General features: G+C 40.4%; 2 protein-coding genes across 3 annotated transcripts in view; one reads left to right on the top strand and one right to left on the bottom strand.

The window, feature by feature from the left end:
• Window positions 1-4,573: 4,573 nt before the first annotated feature.
• Window positions 4,574-17,673, bottom strand: LOC130261501 (uncharacterized protein DKFZp434B061-like). The gene is made up of 3 exons (XM_056507810.1): window positions 17,435-17,673; window positions 16,012-17,394; window positions 4,574-4,712 (listed from the first exon to the last, which is right to left on the bottom strand). Exons 1-3 carry the CDS (start codon window positions 17,671-17,673, stop codon window positions 4,574-4,576), a joined length of 1,761 nt encoding a protein of 586 aa, XP_056363785.1.
• SULF2 (sulfatase 2) overlaps window positions 17,315-17,852 on the top strand; it is an 81,805-nt gene continuing 81,267 nt past the window's right edge. The window contains exon 1 of one of the 2 annotated variants that reach the window (XM_056507742.1): window positions 17,315-17,436. The gene's annotated coding sequence lies outside the window, so the exon portion shown is untranslated. Of the gene's footprint in view, window positions 17,437-17,607; window positions 17,829-17,852 lie in introns of those variants that run through there. The other variant, XM_056507746.1, reaches the window with a different exon arrangement.

Here is a 17,852-nt window from a genome sequence, read left to right as displayed (position 1 = left end):
AATGGGGACCATCTGGCAAGGCATCATTTCAGCATAAAAACATCTAAAGCCTATAATGAGTTAATAACATGATGCTCAAACACAAAAGACTGATCTCATTCTGGGAGGCATTGCTACAGGAGTCATGCGTAAGACAGATGCAATCTATTGCACTCCATTTGAGAAATGAGGATAGTGCTTCCAGGTTGGCGAACCAAGTAAGAATAAAGAAGAAGAATTGGAGAGATTTTAGAAATGTGGGAACAGCAAGAGACATGAGCACAACTGGAGAGAAACTAAATATGGAACAGTCTAGAATGTCCTGTAACACAGAGTATCAAGAGTTAAAAGGTGCCCTTGAAAAATATGTTTCATAGTAGAAATTAATCTAATTTAGGAGATCTTTATCCAGACAGGCAGAAGAGAAATTAGCCATGCATCTAAAAGGATGCTAACTTGAACTTAATGCAAAAACTAATTGAACTTCAGAAAAAGGCAGTTAGTATTTTCCCTCATTAAAAGTACAAAAATAAAACTCCATAAAGAAGGAACAACTCCTACACTTTGTAGAGCCTATTCAGTATGTACTGCAATATTTTCAGAGGGGAGGCAATTTAATAAAGAGAATTAGGTACCCATAAAGTGCTAGTAATCAAAAAGAATGTGACTGTTCATATTTGTGATGATTCCAAGGTTAGCATTATCCAACACTTTCTGATATGTCTTTCCATGTTGTAGTTAGAGAATGGCTTTGCTCTCATTGCTTTGGTTAACATTTCTTCAGTCTCGATGAAATCAGCCTCTAACTTACTATGTTGACTTTTAAACAGGAAAGGCAAACAAGCCATAAAGGTTCTGTGAGTACTGGGCAGACGGTTGCAATTCCCATTACAGGAGGAGTTCCTGCTGCAGGAGAGAACTAGTGCAAGACCTACAGTCCCTATACCTCCTTGTTAAGTCTTTGCCTAATTATGAAGGAAACATACAGATATAGTAGGTTCCATCTAATTCTTGAACAAAGAATGCCAGGCTTAGCTATGAACACTCACTGTTATGTCGGCAGGCTTCTTGAACACAGAGATATCATTTAAAATTCTGTAAATTTTGTAAGCTTATATAAGCCAGTATTCTGGCTGATTATGCTATCATCAATTGGTTGGTTTAATCTCTTTGAAATCCTAGACAAACCAGTCTATTTCCCCAGGCAAACCAGTTTTATTAACTTATGTTAGGCACTAAGCTATCTTTTAATTTCATTCCATTTGTGCTTTGATAATTTCAGGGAATAGCACCCATTTACCTAATCAGGAGAAACAGAGTTGAAGAACTTGCTGAAAGTTCTCAGTTTGTAATGGTGACCAGCTGTGAAATCAAAGCTGTTTCTGGTTGACACAGACTTGGGGGAAAAAGGGATTTTTACATGCTGATGCCCATTTTTGGATAGCAGAAAAATAGCTTATCGCTGTTCAAACTACAAGTGCATTATTATTCCTTCTGTGAATTCACAATGCTGAAACATTGAAGAAATATTGCAGATATTTATGAGCATATTACTCCAAAGAAAAATGTGCTGTCTTTTATTCCTGGAATCCAGAATATACTCCTCCACAATGATTCTACATTGGAAATAAGTTCCTGAATCTTAATTTCTCCCTATGATACATCCACCCGCTTCCATATTGTGTGTCAATTTGGTTTTAATTTTCCAGTGCCTTCTAGTGCACTGTTGTCACTGAATGATGATTCATCACTGATGATGAACAACAATATAATCTTGGGATCATACTTGACAGGCAAATGCTTCTTTGCTCTAAATCAACACATACTTGCTACTATGTGTACTATAAGGGGATATGGGGATCAGCCAAAACCTCTGTTTGAGGCCCTTTTCCCACCCAGCTCTTCTCATTCTGTCCCCTACTCAAATATGATGGGAATCTCTCAGGTAACAGGAACAGACTTTGCTCTTTTGGTTTTATCTTCAGCAATAATTAAGATTTGACTTAACTTTAGAATGCACAAATATTATTCCTATGACCCTTTGGGAGCAGCACACACATCCCCTGAAAACTGCATTCCCAAAATTCAAAATTTAGTTTGTAGCACAATACTTCCTTCAGGACAAAATGCCATACTCCTGAAAGCCTTAGCATTCTCTCTGCTCTGCTGCTGAATGATTGCTATTCCTAGAAGACTGAGCTCTGTAAGATAAATGTTAACACATTCTTTCTACAAGTCTCCAGGGCCTGAAGTTTAAGTTTAATGTGAACTGAATAAAACAATTTGCTTTTTATCACCATGGTCCATGAACTGTGGTTCATGTGACTCTAAGGGAGATGAGTTTAGCTCCAACTCCCTAATGCCCGGATAAGATCATAAAATCACCACACATCACTCAGTACTGTTTAGCAAAAAATGCCTGCCTCTCTAGTAATAATGAAAACTCTGAATCATACTCACTGGCTTCACAAAGATGCAAGTTCAGGTGAAGGACATGACTGTGTATGGAGAGGATAGAGTGCAGCCCACACAGCACAGTAACATCCCTTTCACACTGATGTTTGATTTCTGGAAATCTACTCAGAAATCTACTTCAAAAATAATGAACCATCCTCTTGCCTATTCTTTCTCTCTTAAACAACAACATACACATACTTTTATACATAATCCTTTTTTACCTAAAACTCGTGCTCAACCTTAGGTAAAATTCAAGAATAAACATGGGACTAACTCCTGATGTAGATTGCTGTAATGACAAGTTTAGTTATGATCTATTCAGTTTATTCACATACAAACATAGGAACTCAAATGTAGAGACAGTTGCTGAAAAAATTAGTCTTTTTCATAAAATTACATATGGTAGAGAAGGAAAATACCTAAATATGCAACAGGCAAGGTGTTCTCATTTATATGAATTCACTTATTTCCAACATTGGTACCATCTCTCTGGATTACTTGCTACTAGCTTCATTAAACTGATGATGATATAGCAACAACTTCTACTAAACAACTAAAAGCAAATAAATAGCAAGAATTCCACTAAAATAGAAAAGTATATCTAAATTTCAACTCAATGGCACGTGCAGATACTGCACATCTAATGGCATAAACCTGATGGTGCTTGTGTCCTGGCATGGAGCAGAAACAACAATACAGAGAATCCTCCCATTTAATAGGTAAAACTTAACAAAATGGAACACTTCTGCCAATTTAATGGCATAATATTGCATGAAAAGCATCCATGAGAGACAATGCAGAGGGAAAATACTCTGAACACCTCATTTCTTACAATTTCTTCACACAAGCCTATGAGCTCCTTTTAAGATTGTTTGCACAGTAAAAGATGAACTCAGCAGAACACTGTCAATTTTTTTCTCTGCAGCAAGCTTCATTATTTTTTATTCCATCATGAATTATTTTAAATAATCTTTCCTTCAAGATCAACAGACTTATTAAACAAACTTTCAGTTAATAGAGAGGTAGGAGTTTAAAGAACAGCAAATAGACATAAGCCCGTAAATTGATGGATGCCAGCAGTGCTCAGGTATTTTTTGTAGAATTTAAGCGACTGCAGTCAAGCACATTCTACTCAGGTGAGCTCTCGAGTGCTACTCTAAATTCAGAATCATTTCATTATGTAGGCATAGGCAGAATAGTTCCAGATTTCCCAAAAGCAGAACAGAATTTGTTTACAGGCAATGATATAAAAGCTTAGTTTTAGATTCAACTTAGCCCTGGTGCTTTAAAAGCATGGGATTTGCTAGTTCGAGAACAGTCCCTCAGTAATCTGCACAAACAGCAAACCAGTATAAAATGCAAACAGAGCTATCTCACAGCTGTCCACATCTCACTGTGACCATTCAAAGTTGATTAAAAACATATTTAAAGTAAGGATAGTAATCAAAGAAATCCAAAATAAGAGTCGCTACAAAAATAGCTGTACTGTTGAAACTAAACCCATACTAGTCAGTGTGTATAGATTAGTCATAAGAGTTTCTGTAATTCTCATTTCAACTCAAGTGTACTGAATTAGCTAACTCCACCTCTAAAAGAAAAATAAATCTAAAGCAGATTTCATTCGGCACAGAATCTTGAGGCAAAGGTGACAGATCCTGATAAGAATATGTTGGGGCTATCTGTGTATGCATACCTATTTTACACAGTCCTAAATAAAATATCAGTCTTTAAAAAAAAAATCAATCAGACGGTGATGTTCAAACAGAATTCAGAGTTAGACAGTGATATTCTTAAGAATATATGACTTTACACCCTGGATTAAAGTAAATATCTAATAGTCTGAGAGATGTTTATACTCAAAAATTTATTATTGATTATTAATATATTATCATTTTATGAATTATTCTGTGCGGGTGTGCATTTTCTTCTAGAAAGGTTCACATAGGGTCCAGTTCAGAGATTTTCAGGACTTCTTTTTTCTAGTTCATTTCGGACAATCAAGAACATTATCATCTTGTCTTATATTTTGTTTCAAGCTGAATCTCTTTATTCAGTTTCCCTCCTCATACTCCATCACCCCCCACTCTCTTGTTTGACCTCTTTCTGAATAACTTTTGAGTTTAAATTTTACACCCTTTCAGCATGTATTCATTTTTATTTCCATGCTTGATTTTGTACATTTCTTGCCTACACACACCTCAGATGGCAACATTCTCCAGTCTGTGCATGTATCTGCTGTTGCCCCTCTGCCTGGACATGTTCTCTTCGATGAGGAGCTGTGAGAGAAGGTAAGAAATGAGTAACCAGAGGGTATAGGGCAATTGCATTAGAGATTTCTCATATGAGAGATGGGAGGAAAATACTTTTAAATCCCAGCTTTTCAAGGTGGAGAGATGGGAGGAAAATACTTTTAAATCCCAGCTTTTCAAGGTGGAGGAAAAACCTCTGTTAATACAAAATAGACTGACTTAGATAAGCCAAACTGTCAGGTAAAAAGGGATGTTTAGTGATGCATGGACCTAAACAAGAGCAAAGCCTCAAAAATTAAGGAATTTTTTGTACATTCATTTGAAAATTAGAACCAACCTCTCGAATGTGTATTTCAGTTTAGAGGTAAAACATTCATAATACCCACCAGCGCTTACACAAGAAGTGATCTTAACTCTGCTAAAGTGATTTCTTCTGTGTTTGGTTTTGGGATGGGGGAGAGGCATGGGGATTTTTTAATTTGTTTGGTTTTTACGTAGCAAGAAGTGACTTGGTCCTGGCTAAAACTTCAATGCCGCTGAAATACTGCCAGGGATATATGTGGATCTCAAATACATAAAATGTGAAGTACCTGAAATAACATCACAATGTTCAGCTCAGATATGGCAAAAGAACACAAACACAGGGGAATAAGGAATCTTTTCTTTCAAATGCAGATCTACATGTAGCAAGTAAAGTTTTGTCATCTGACAAGAGGCCTCACATGCCATTCAGTGCATGCTTCCAGTAGCAAATGGCTAATTTTCCTGCACTGCCTTTGGGAACAGTTTGGACCTATATTTGTAAGGATGAGCAGACAGTGCCTTCTTGTTGCCTAACAGGACTGGAATAGCAGCAATGCTACCATTAATCCCTGCTGTTTTAAATAGGACCCAAACAATAAAAGGCAAAGTACTTAGCATGCTGGGCTGTTTGTCTGTGGGCAGGACTAGCTTGTGGTACTTAGTGATACTGCTGCAGAGTTTGTGATAGAGAAAATGTTGTGAAGAAGTAATTACTTTAATGGTACAATATTGTAAGATTAAGTGAATAATGAAGTTAATATGATTTAATCTTGCTGTGACACATATGCTAATGAAATTATGGTAACCAACAGTTTACCCTGAGTTTACTGTGAGATTATGCAGGCATTACATATAATAATGTGTAAACCAGCATCAGGAAAGAATGGATTCTAAAGAATTATTTTTTACAACTGTTCCCTATAAGTCATGCTGCAATGCCTGCTGTATATTCTGTTTCAGACAAATTGTAGTGGGAGTAGGAAAGCTTTTGATTTGATTTTCCAATAAAGAAATCTCTTATCTATCTGAATTTGACAGAAATTCCTCTGCCTAAATAATAATTTATGCAATATTGTTCCCAGGGACAAGCCATGTAACGTCATTCACAGTTGCAGGAAACTCAAGAGTTACAATCAAGAGCAAGGGGCATAGTGAAGTATCATGTTTGCTATGCACTCAGTGCTGTTTTTTAGAGAGTAGTTAATATCCTCCTGCCTCTGAGTTCTGGCGGCTTCTTAACTCAGCAACAGCACAGTGTGAATATAGATAAATCAGCCTCATGCTCTGCCTGAACTGAAATATCTTCACAGGATCTGGAACCTGTGGAAACCCAACAATTCATCACAGAGCTTAGCCCCAAATGCTTAGAGGTGCTTCCATGGCATGGGATATATTTACATTGCACCCCTACATGTTCTGTGGCAGCCAAGCTATCCAAATTTTTTCCATACCTGAGGGGTATCCTGCTCTTCAGCAGGTAAGACTTTAATGCTGTGCAGATCTAAGTGCCAACCCCAATTATATTTTGTTACAGACTGATCCAGAGGCTCCTGAGGCTATTCATCTTTTCTTACTTTGCATTATTAGTACCCAGTATTTGTTCAGCTGCCCCTGGGTGGACTGGGGGACAGAAGGTGGATGACGTGAAATTACCTCCAACATAGATGGGTTGAAATGCAGCATTCTGATTAGTAGTTTGATGGCCCAGGCCTCTACTGCCCCATAACAATGTGGTAAGAGCAAATTACCAGATGTACCACAGTGACAAACATGCTCATTAGCAGAGGTTGTTTTGAGGGGAAGACAGCCACTTCCATAACAGGATTCTTCATGTTGGAAGACAGTCACAGAAGCATTTTGCTTTTTCAGATTTCCAAATTAGTATATGTATTTGTCATGTCAGGTTTCTACATCTGTTTAAATTTTGCAAACATTTATGACTATTAATTATTATTTTCCCAGAAGATCTGTAAATCAGTTACTTAGGAACCTTAGTCATCATATTTATATTGGCTAATGAAAAATCCAAACCACAACATATGAAAACAATCACTATTTATACATACATAAATTGGTGCACACATAGCTTTCACATAATATGAGGTAATTTTTTTTTCTACTGGTTATGTTTTGACCTATAAAAGAGCTGAAAGATATATTGTGATCCCATTCCATTTACAGTTAGGCAAAGCACAGGTTGGATGGGCCAGGGTTTGACTTTCAGCTCAAAGAAGCCACCAGCTTTAGGAGCTGCTGAATTCAGCAAAGCTGAGAATTCCAGAGAATGAACCCCTAAAATCAGCATTAATAATAAATTACCCATAACTAAATTACATACTGACAAATAATAAAGGCTCAATTGGCAAATATTAACATTGGAGCTTTACTTCCTATACACTTTCTTCCAATATTATTAAGATAATAATTTCAGTGTTTTATGAATGCAAATCGTCTTTTCTCTGTACTCAGTTAATTTTATCTCTAAGCAATGATGGTGTCTCTTCATTTATTCACATTACATAATCTGGATCATTCATATATTCCAGCCAAGAATACTTACAATTTACATTCTTCCCTCACAGTTTAAGGAGAATAGAGCAAATATAAATTGGCAGCACAAGTGTAACAAAGGGTCCTTTAAAATCTTTAATCTGACTTTGCCCCCTCTATAGATATGATGTATTAAAAAGATGTGCTTCCAAAAGGCTCTGCTGTAGTCAACTGTTGCTTTCATCACCATTCTAGGATCCCAAAATTTTGCCCGTGAGCACAAGCCCCTCTGGGTTTTAACCTTTCTTACTGAAGAAAGACTACATAATGTAGTCTGTTAGTAAATGGGTAAAAAAAAAAAAAAAAAAAAAAAATTAACAGTGCCTTTAGTAAGTGGCAGTCTTAGAAAGTTAACACTAAGTAATGTTATTTTTGTGCACTGGAGGAAATTCCTTGTATGAGGGACACACTTGTAGTTGTCTAACACCTAAATGCAAATTCCTCAAATATGGAGCATGGTGAAGGAGACAAAGTCAGCCCCCAAATAGAAATAAATTTCACTACAAAATGTAGGTGGCTTTTAGAGTTTAAATTACTTTTGGTGGATACTTGCTCACTCCTTTTCTATTAATTTTTAATTAAAATTTGCATGCATTAAATTTTATCAGAGAAGTCTGAAAACACTTCCAAAACTTCCCTGCAGCTGACACGTAACAATCAGCATTACACATTTCTTCATGAGAGATATCCATACTACAGATACTATAGATTTTACATCATTTTTTCCATTTTAAAGCAAATGGAATAATGTGGGCCATGTAAGTTAAAATAAGGGTTCATTCCCTGTCTCACACATATTTCCCTTTAATGATTATTTTGACTTATGTACAACCAAAACCAATGTATAGAATATGAATGAAGCCCAGTTGGAGTTAATGACTGCCTTCTCTTCATTGGGCCAAGGTTCCAGCTCAGTGGCCATCAGTCCTCAGGAAAAGTCTGGTTCCTGCAGTCATTATTGTGCAGTTGAAAGGATAGCGACCAGCACAGTAGAAAACATATAACCTTCTACTGAGAATGTATAAAATACAGGATTACACTGAGGAACTCTTTTCTTCCATACCCTCAGATCAGGAGCTGAGAACAGCCTGGGAAGGGCAATAAATCTGAAGATAAAAAGAGATTCAACAGTCCCCCCACAAATGCCGACAGATTTTGTTTTTCTCCCTTTCTTTCCTTTATTTTTCCTCTTTTTTATCTCTTTTCTTTTTTTTTTTTTCTTTCTTTTTTGTCATTTTTCACCCTGACGTGAATCCTAATTAAAATTTTACACAGTGTGTCTTTTAATTAGCCGTGGCTGGAGCGGTGAAAGCTATCAATATTTAGCAGGATAATTGTACAAAATTACTTTTCAAAAATGAACAGCAGGCATGAATCCACTCAGCAGCAGGGGGTTATTCAGCCACACACTGTGCAAGATGGGGTGCCTCAATAATGTGTGAGAGATAATAAGGCACACAGGGAGGGATACATGCTGCTATATTTTGTGCTTCACTGGCTTTCTGCAAACAGCATTTGGCTCTTATTGCACTCAGAGCATCAGGGTTCACACAACCTTTAAGCTGGTTATTTTTTATCTTTATGTTGTTGATTTATTTTAATTTAAATACAAGGATGTGTTTAATAACAATGCCCACAAAAAAACACAGACACAGCTCCATGTAAGACCTTGTTTGTATACTGTATACTTTGCAGATGGTAACAATGAACAAGGTCAAGAACAGAGGTCTTCTTGCTTCCTTCTTTTTTTTTTTTTCTTTTTAATCACAAAGAAAAGAAAAAAAAAATCTTTGCCCATCCTAGCAAAATACAAAGCAGTTAATTAATTTCTGGTTTGCAAATCCATGGTGTAAATGTACTTAGCTGTATTTTAAAATAGATTTGCAACAGTTCACTTCTCACATAATCTTTCCTTCCTTTTGCAAAAGAACCAGGAAAGGGAATTTGTAGCATTTTGTGCTTGCTATTTACTTTTTGCGCATAAACCCTCCCCACCAAAACCAGGAAACACCTGCAAATGTTTCCTACATGCACCAAGGAAACATTCAGTAACATCGCACAGAATGGGGTTCCCCGGCAGTTACTCACAAGCAAGCAGTCTGTTGGACAAAGGCCTTAAGAAACTGTATCCAAGAGTGAGAACACAAATCCCAGTGCACAAATTCCCTACACAGAGAGCCAGATATAAAGCACAAATGAGAACAGTAGCAGAGGGTGCACTCAAGTGAAATATATGCAAGAACCAGCTCTTTAGATTTAGAATATATGAATGAGCACATCTTGCTTTACCCTCACAACAAAGAGAATTCCCTCAGTTCCAGGTAACTTCCTCATCTCCTGCAACTAGGCAGGTAAAGCAGAATAATAGTGTTTGTCCAAGGCTCTAAATTATACCAGAATTAAGTACAAAGGGCCAAACTGCTACTGAAATTCCTGCTCATCAATAATGGGAGAATGGTGATTAAAACTGCATGAATTCTGTACAAGATGATAGTAGCTGTATGATTTCAGCACAAAAAAACCTCACAGTATGACAGATTCCTAAAATGCGCATAACTTCAATATACTCTTGTCTTGTCCTTTTTCTCTTCTTTTTCTTTTTTTTTTTTTTTTTGTAGTATAAGATGAATAGAAATAGACTGGGCCCACAATGCAGTATTTCAGCAGAAACTTTTCATCTTAGAAAACTTTTCATCTAGTTTCATCTTAGATGTGGCACATAATGCAGCACCAACTCATCCAAGTCTTACCCATTGTTCTTTACAGCCAAATCAGCTATAAATCTCAGAGACCAAGATCTATATATTGTGACCATATAGCCACCTTGTATATCACCTCGGTGCACTGCATACCAGCAAGAGACCAATTGTAAAGCTGCTAATGCCATTAGATTGACAAAAACATGAGAGGTGTCTGCAGAGAGACCAGTAGCAAAGACTTTCACAACTGAACAGAAGTGTAAAGCACTAAGAAGTGTAAAGCACTTCAGTCAGTTCATTTCCCCCTTCTATGCCTTAGTTTCATGTTAAAAAGAATCACAGCATTTTTTTACAACCTCCATTGAGTAGCAGCTGTAAATCTTTTTCAAATTCCTGGGAGGTGGTACAATGGCACAAAGTATTTTTAACTCTAAACACATTACCACGTAGAGAGTTGGCTGTTAATGATTAAGCAGGAAAGATAAGAGACACAAAGCACCCAGAAAACTGGAAACAGCACACGACAATATCCTAAAGTTAAAAAATTAAAGGATGAAAGTTAAAACCCAAGACGACGGATTTAGCAAACTGCCTACTTTAAAACAGCTCTATATAAATACCAGAATTCACCCTTCAATGAAAATGAATCAGATCACAACCAGAATTTTTGTTTTGTTTGCCATTAAAATAGGGAGCGATGAAATATGAAGGGAAGGGAAAAGGTGGTGGAAGGAAAAAAAGATTTTTGATGTGATAGATACAAGATACAACAAATTTGGAAAAAATAGCATGACATATGATTAATAGTCAAAGAGCTTTGGGTGAAAAAATTGTATTAAAATTACAACACCAGCTATTTTGACTTTCAGCCTATAGCAGAACCTCTCTTTATATGCAGTATCTCTTAATATGACATGCAACAGAATGTCTGTAGCAGACAGGAGGGTAATAACAAGAATTCAGAACGAACAGCAAGACAATGACTGAGTGGTACAGCCACTATGAAAAAAGAATTAGTTCCATCATTATATGGAATGTCATTGCCTCTCAAGGAATGACCAAGGTTAACATCAACAGCAGGCTGTTTGCCAAGTGATTTGAAGATGAGAAGCTGTGTCTGAGCTGCCTCTCTTCACGTGTTCTCACCCAGCTCACAGCACAGCTCAGTCTTTAGGACCTGTAACAAAGCCCAAATGTTTAGAGGAAGGATTGTGTGCTTCCCCAGAACTAACGCAGAACTGATTAACTAATCAGTGGTTGCAAAGCCCTTCGGAAGAGAAAAGTGTTCTAAAACTACAGACTGTCAATGCTGAACACTTCCCTGTCAGCACTGGAGTTATGATCCATTTCCCTTAACGTGTTCTGAGGAAGGGGATAGGAAACATGAGATTGCACTTACCAGTTACCACAGTTATCAAAGAACATGCAAAAACTAACAGTTTTGGTAGCTGTGTTTACACGGAAAGACTCATCTTGGAATCAAACAGACAGCTATCTTACGTGCTGAAGTTTAGACAGCTATATTTTAAAGTACTTCATGTGCCTCTTTGTTGCTATTGCTGCTTTCCTGTTTTCCCCTTCCCCTTGCAGATACAGTTGCTTGCTAGCAGAAGACATGGCCCTGTGGGGTAGGAACTTGACATTCCACTTAACATCCACTGGCATTTCCAGCAGTTAGCACTGTCCATCCATGCTTTTGCTTGCTCATTAGTGTCAGCAGCAAAATGACATTTCAACTGGTTTCAGTTCTGCAGCTTCCGAGGTGAATTTGTTTGCTTATGTAAATACACTACACTGTCTAAATCTAGGCTAGATCTTGCCACATTTGAAATAGCACATTCATTTTCATAACAGTTCCTGAGTCATCACTGGCACATAACCAAAATTAAAAAAAAAAAAAAAAAAAATCCTAGCTTTTGACACTTTATAAAATGTGGTAACATTCCCACAAATCTGCTTTGTCCTCATAACAAAGCAACTTTATGAAGGCTCCAAGGTATGTTTCCGATTAGTTTCTGCAGTCCCAGGGTTGTTGTTTTTCTGTTTTTTTTTTTTTTTTTTTTTTTTCCACTGGGAACTTAACATACAGAAAAAAAGGAAAAGGAGGAGGTGGGTTAAAATTCCAACTTTGTTTTTACACTCACATGCTGAGTTCCCATTGTATGGTTTTGGCTGTTTCACTTCAGAGAACAGCCTGCTTCAAGATCTGAACTAAATCCATGGCCCAAGTTTGCACTATTTGGATCTTAGGGTTTGCTTTTACCTTCACACTAATATTTAATTACTGATGCTATTAATGTAACTTGATATATCTTTATTTGGAAAAAGGAAGCTGGCAAGAATAATCGGATTTGTTGGATTGATTTAAGGTTAATGGATCTTCAAAGACATTAGGGATAAAAAATTGATTATAACAGCTAGTGTATATTAATATTTTTAACTCTCCTGAAAGCATCACCCTAATAGATCACATTTTGCTCAACTTTGCATAAAGAAAAGATGGGGAAAGAAAATCACAGCATAACTATATGCAATATGCACACAACCATAAAACCAAAATTCTTAGGGTAAACAAATGTGTAGTGTGGAAATGGCAAGAGATGGTGTTTCCTGAGCTTATTGTGTTAATGAACACCTTCTGCACATGAAAAACACACCAAAATAGTTTTTGAATTGTTTTCTTGGTGGTACTGGATCCTCATGTCATTGAAGTCCCATAACTAGGCACTGCAATAATGTTTCATGAAGAAAACCAAGTTTTTCAGAGATACAGTGTTTTCATCATTAACTCTGTGGAAACCTGCTCATTCTCCATCTTTAGTCTCCTAAACTATAATTGCTTGCAGCTTTACCTCTGCACACAGTGTCAATGCACTGCTTAACCAATGAAAAAAAGGCTTTTTCGCTAAATGACTTTCACATAGGATCTTTGATGATTTTGTTTACTATATTTGACAAAAAACACTGCCTGGGTTTTAAACCTTATTTTACACTCTTTAAACTGCCAAATATCTGCTGCTGAGAATGAAATAGGAGAAAATGCTGTTATCCTAGAATCATAGAATGGTTTGTGTTGGAGACACAGATCATTTAGTTCCAGCCCCTCTGCCATGGGCAGAGACATCTTCCAGGTTGCTCAAATCCTCATCCAGCCAGGCCTTGAATAACTTACAAGGATGGGATGTCCACAGCTTCTCTGCACCAGTGCCTCATCTCCCTCAGAGGGAAGAATTTCTTCCTAATATAGATCTAACCCTGGCTTCTGTCAGTGGAAAGCCATTCTCACTTGTCCTATTACTCCAGCCTCTTGTTCAAAGTCACTCTCCAGCTCACTTGGAGCCATTTAAGCAGTGCAAGGGTCTCAAAAGTCTCCCTGGAGCCTTCTCTTCTCCAGGCTGAACAGCCCAAATTCTTCCAGTCTGTCTCCAGAGGGGCTTCAGCACCCTCCTTGTGTTGGGAGCCTCAAAACTGGATGCGGTGCTCCAGGGGGAATCCCATAGGAGCAGTGGAGGAGGAGAATCACCTCCCTCAAGCTGCTGGTCATCCAGCTTTTGGGGCAGCCTGGGATACAGCTGACTTTCTGGGCTGCGGCACACATGGCCACATGTTATGATGCACAATGATCGGACGCCTATATTCAAAGATGCTATTTACTAGTTAATTTTTTATAGATAATTCATGAAAAGCTATTACTAGTAAGGTGCCCTTCTTCAAGTATGATGATCCCAGATCTCACAGATGAAAGAGTGATTCACAGGCAAGTTCAGCAAGCTGCCCAAGGCCACATTCCAAAGTAAAGGGCAAGTAAAAATACAGAAGAAAAACCCTAAATTGATCTCTCCCTATTAACATCCATGACATACATACATGGCATATGCATGCAGAATTTGTGATACAGTTAATCTATACAAAAAGTAACAAAAGGGTAATTAGCAAGCAGAAAGAATACATATTTAAAAAAAAAAAGGTAAGCAACTGCCTTTGCTGTAGTAATTTTGTAAATTAAACCACTTAATAGAGAAATATTACTTTGAGACTTAAGACGTAAATTTTTATATTTACCAGTATTTTTTATTATAGCAGCAGACTGAGATATGCTTACCTGCCTATGCTTTTAGACTTTGCCAAGATTTCTTGTACAGTTGAACAAATTATTTGTATTTTCAGTTTCAGAGATCAGTTTCTTGCCTAGATGTGGTTTTATTTCCAACCATCCTTTGTCTCTCATTTATGATGACAGCATGCAGTTCACTCAAGTGAAGAGCAATTTTTCATATTTGGTATCTAGTTCAATTTATTTAAGCTGTTAGAAGGAATTTCTATATATTAATAAAATAAATAATAACATTTTAAAGTAGTAAGACAAAACCTTGCATTAATGTTAGACATAATATCTCACAAAATTATTATGATCAGTCTTGATTAGAATATATATGGGAATAACTTAGCCTTGAGAATAGCTTTGTAAGATTAATGGAAGATTCACTAGCCAATTCATCATTCTGCTAATTATAACTATATAGAAATCGTTCCTTAAAAATGTCTTGCAATGACAAATCATCCCTTCAGATTTAGAGGCATTACACTGCATATTGAGGACAAAATTTCATCCATTTGGAGTCTCACAAGGAAGACTGCAATTGCTTAATTTTGTATACTTTTTAGACTTTTTTTTGTAATAAGATAAAGCTCAGCTATGTTGAGCCCCTTTAAAGCAAAGATAAAACTTTCCTATCAGGCAAGAAATAGATCCCATCTTTGAAAGTCTATTTGGAGTAACATGAAGTGGTAAGTAAATCACTTACAAGCCATGTCATAACAGCATTCATATAAAATACAACTGGTTGGCTTCCAGAAATCATATATTTTTACAATAAAAGGATTTAGGATTAATTTAATTTCTGATTAATTTAATTGCAAGATTATCCAGCTTATTTTGACCCTTTGACGTTCACCCCATCATAAAATTGACTATACATCAAATTCTCAAGTCCTGCAAATTGTGTCTGGTCCATACTCTGGTTTTAAATCTGTAATTTGACACTGTTCTGGTGAGAAATAAGAATCTGAGAGTTGAAAAAAAAAAAAGAAAAAAAGAAAAAAAAAAAAAAGACAAAATTAGAATTTGTGTTTACCCATTAAAGAAATGCACATTTTTTCCTTTACAAAGCATGAATCTCAAGATTATTTTCTTAACTTTAAGTCGCTAAAAATTTAGATAAATTTACATCTTTTTCTTGACATGACTTCCTAAAAATATTACTCTAGAACCTGTTGGAATAAAGCTAGTGTCTTAGACCCTGGATCTTCTCTGCAGAATGAACAGGAAACACAGGCACCTAGTTAAAAAGCATGATCAAAGGCGTCTGTAACAAAGAAATTATTAATACAAAAAGAGAAGTAAAACAAGAACTATCGTTCTGCTTCCGTGAAATTTTATACCCGCGTTGTAAGTATCTCAATTACTGTTGCTCGGAGTGGAGACCCAAAATAAAGGACTCGGCACATTGATTGACCTCATGTTTGTGGGAAAACCCTCCGGCTGGGAACGGGAAAGGCTAAAACTCAAACCCCTTAAATAGTGAAAGAGACTTGACTCTTTTGGGAGAGCTTGCTCACAAGAGATGTTTAACTCCAGACACAGACATGTTCTAGCCCTGTTTGTGACACTGAAGCGGGATGAGACACCCGTGCAACATTCCACGTGGAGAATTCCGGTTACTACGCGAGAAGTGCAAAAATTTTATCAGGTTGGGACTTTATCACCTGCGCACCTGAGGAGGATCAGCCCCACATGCAGCTCCTGCTCCCTGGCATCCACGAACCTGTCGCTACCCCACCTGGCATTGTTGAGGCGGCTGTCCGGGCTGTGAGGGGATCCGAGAGCGGTGTGCGTGAGGGGATCCGAGAGCGGCGTGCGTGAGGGGAGCCGAGCGCGGCAGGTGAGGGGAGCCGAGAGCGGTGTGCGTGAGGGGATCCGAGAGCGGTGTGCGTGAGGGGAGCCGAGCGCGCTGTGCGTGAGGGGATCCGAGAGCGGCGTGCGTGAGGGGAGCCGAGAGCGGCAGGTGAGGGGAGCCGAGAGCGGTGTGCGTGAGGGGATCCGAGAGCGGCAGGTGAGGGGAGCCGAGCGCGCTGTGCGTGAGGGGATCCGAGAGCGGCGTGCGTGAGGGGAGCCGAGCGCGGCGTGCGTGAGGGGAGCCGAGCGCAATGTGCGTGAGGGGAGCCAAGCGCGGCGTGCGTGAGGGGAGCCGAGCGCGCTGTGCGTGAGGGGATCCGAGAGCGGCGTGCGTGAGGGGAGCCGAGCGCGGCGTGCGTGAGGGGAGCCGAGCGCAATGTGCGTGAGGGGAGCCAAGCGCGGCGTGCGTGAGGGGAGCCGAGCGCGCTGTGCGTGAGGGGATCCGAGAGCGGCGTGCGTGAGGGGAGCCGAGCGCGGCGTGCGTGAGGGGAGCCGAGCGCGGCAGGTGAGGGGAGCCGAGAGCGGTGTGCGTGAAGGGATCCGAGAGCGGCGTGCGTGAGGGGAGCCAAGCGCAGCAGGTGAGGGGATCCGAGAGCGGCGTGCGTGAGGGGAGCCGAGCGCGCTGTGCGTGAGGGGATCCGAGAGCGGCGTGCGTGAGGGGAGCCGAGCGCGCTGTGCGTGAGGGGATCCGAGAGCGGCGTGCGTGAGGGGAGCCGAGCGCGGCAGGTGAGGGGAGCCGAAAGCGGTGTGCGTGAGGGGATCCGAGAGCGGCGTGCGTGAGGGGAGCCGAGCGCACTGTGCGTGAGGGGATTCGAGAGCGGCGCGTGAGGGGAGCCGAGCGCGGCGTGCGTGAGGGGAGCCGAGCGCTGAGGGAGAAGCAGCAGCCCTGGGAAGGGCGATTCCTGGTTGGGGGGGAAGGAGGCGGGGCACGGCCACAGCCCCCGAGATGCGTAGGGCGAAGAGCTCCTTGCAGGGGCCGGAGGCTCCCCCGTCCTCGCCTGCTCTTGGGCGGGAGCCCCCGGCAAAAGGCTGGGGGAGGCGCCTCACAACAGATGGTTCAAGCCGGCTCCTGGCGCGGTCCGCATTGGCCAGCGGCGCGGGAAAGGGTGGGCGGGCGCACCGCAGTGGCGGTTCCGCGGCGGCAGCGCAGCGCTCACAACCCGTCCCGCTCTTTCGCCTCTCGCGGGGGTGCCGACACCACCTACGCTCCGGAACGTTGGTCGACTCTCACGGCTCAGCACATGTGAGTGTCCGCCTGGCGGGGCTGCGAGTGGGGCCACATCCGCGCGCAGCCGGCCAGGGCCCCGGGACTGCCCCGGCAGCGGGGCGGGAGGCGCGGAGGGCGGGAGGCCCTGAGGGCGCGGCTGCCGCTGCTGTCGCCCGCGCTCAGAGCCGGAGCTGCCGCCTCCTCCGGTCTAACCTGTGCGCTGGGGAAACGGGCAAGGGCTGGGCTGATTCTCCCCCGGGTGGGAGACGGCATCCAGGCTGGGGGATTTTTATCACCTGTAGGTGAGGGGAAAGCCCTGCTCCCCCTTTCCCTTGATTGCAGCTTCATTGATGCAGAGCCACTTGTAGTGAGCCGTTGCCGGGTTTCGGTTCTCGGCGCTCCATGGGCAGCGGGGGACGGACTGGCAGGTGGGGAGCTGAGATGCGGGGGAA

The sequence above is a fragment of the Oenanthe melanoleuca genome, chromosome 20 (genome assembly GCF_029582105.1).
Source record: "Oenanthe melanoleuca isolate GR-GAL-2019-014 chromosome 20, OMel1.0, whole genome shotgun sequence".
Lineage (NCBI taxonomy): Eukaryota > Metazoa > Chordata > Aves > Passeriformes > Muscicapidae > Oenanthe > Oenanthe melanoleuca.
Note: the sequence above shows the minus strand (reverse complement) of the source record. Positions and strands in the feature narration are given on the sequence as shown.

Excerpts from the sequence above, each read along its gene's own strand:
- LOC130261501 (XM_056507810.1), bottom strand. The coding sequence starts at position 17,673 with ATGCCGTCTCCCACCCGGGGGAGAATCAGCCCAGCCCTTGCCCGTTTC. Across the intron at positions 17,395-17,434 it reads CGCCAGGCGGACACTCACAT|GTGGTGTCGGCACCCCCGCG; the intron begins GTGCTGAGCCGT and ends TCCGGAGCGTAG. Across the intron at positions 4,713-16,011 it reads GTGGGGCTGATCCTCCTCAG|CTCCTCATCGAAGAGAACAT; the intron begins GTGCGCAGGTGA and ends CTTCTCTCACAG.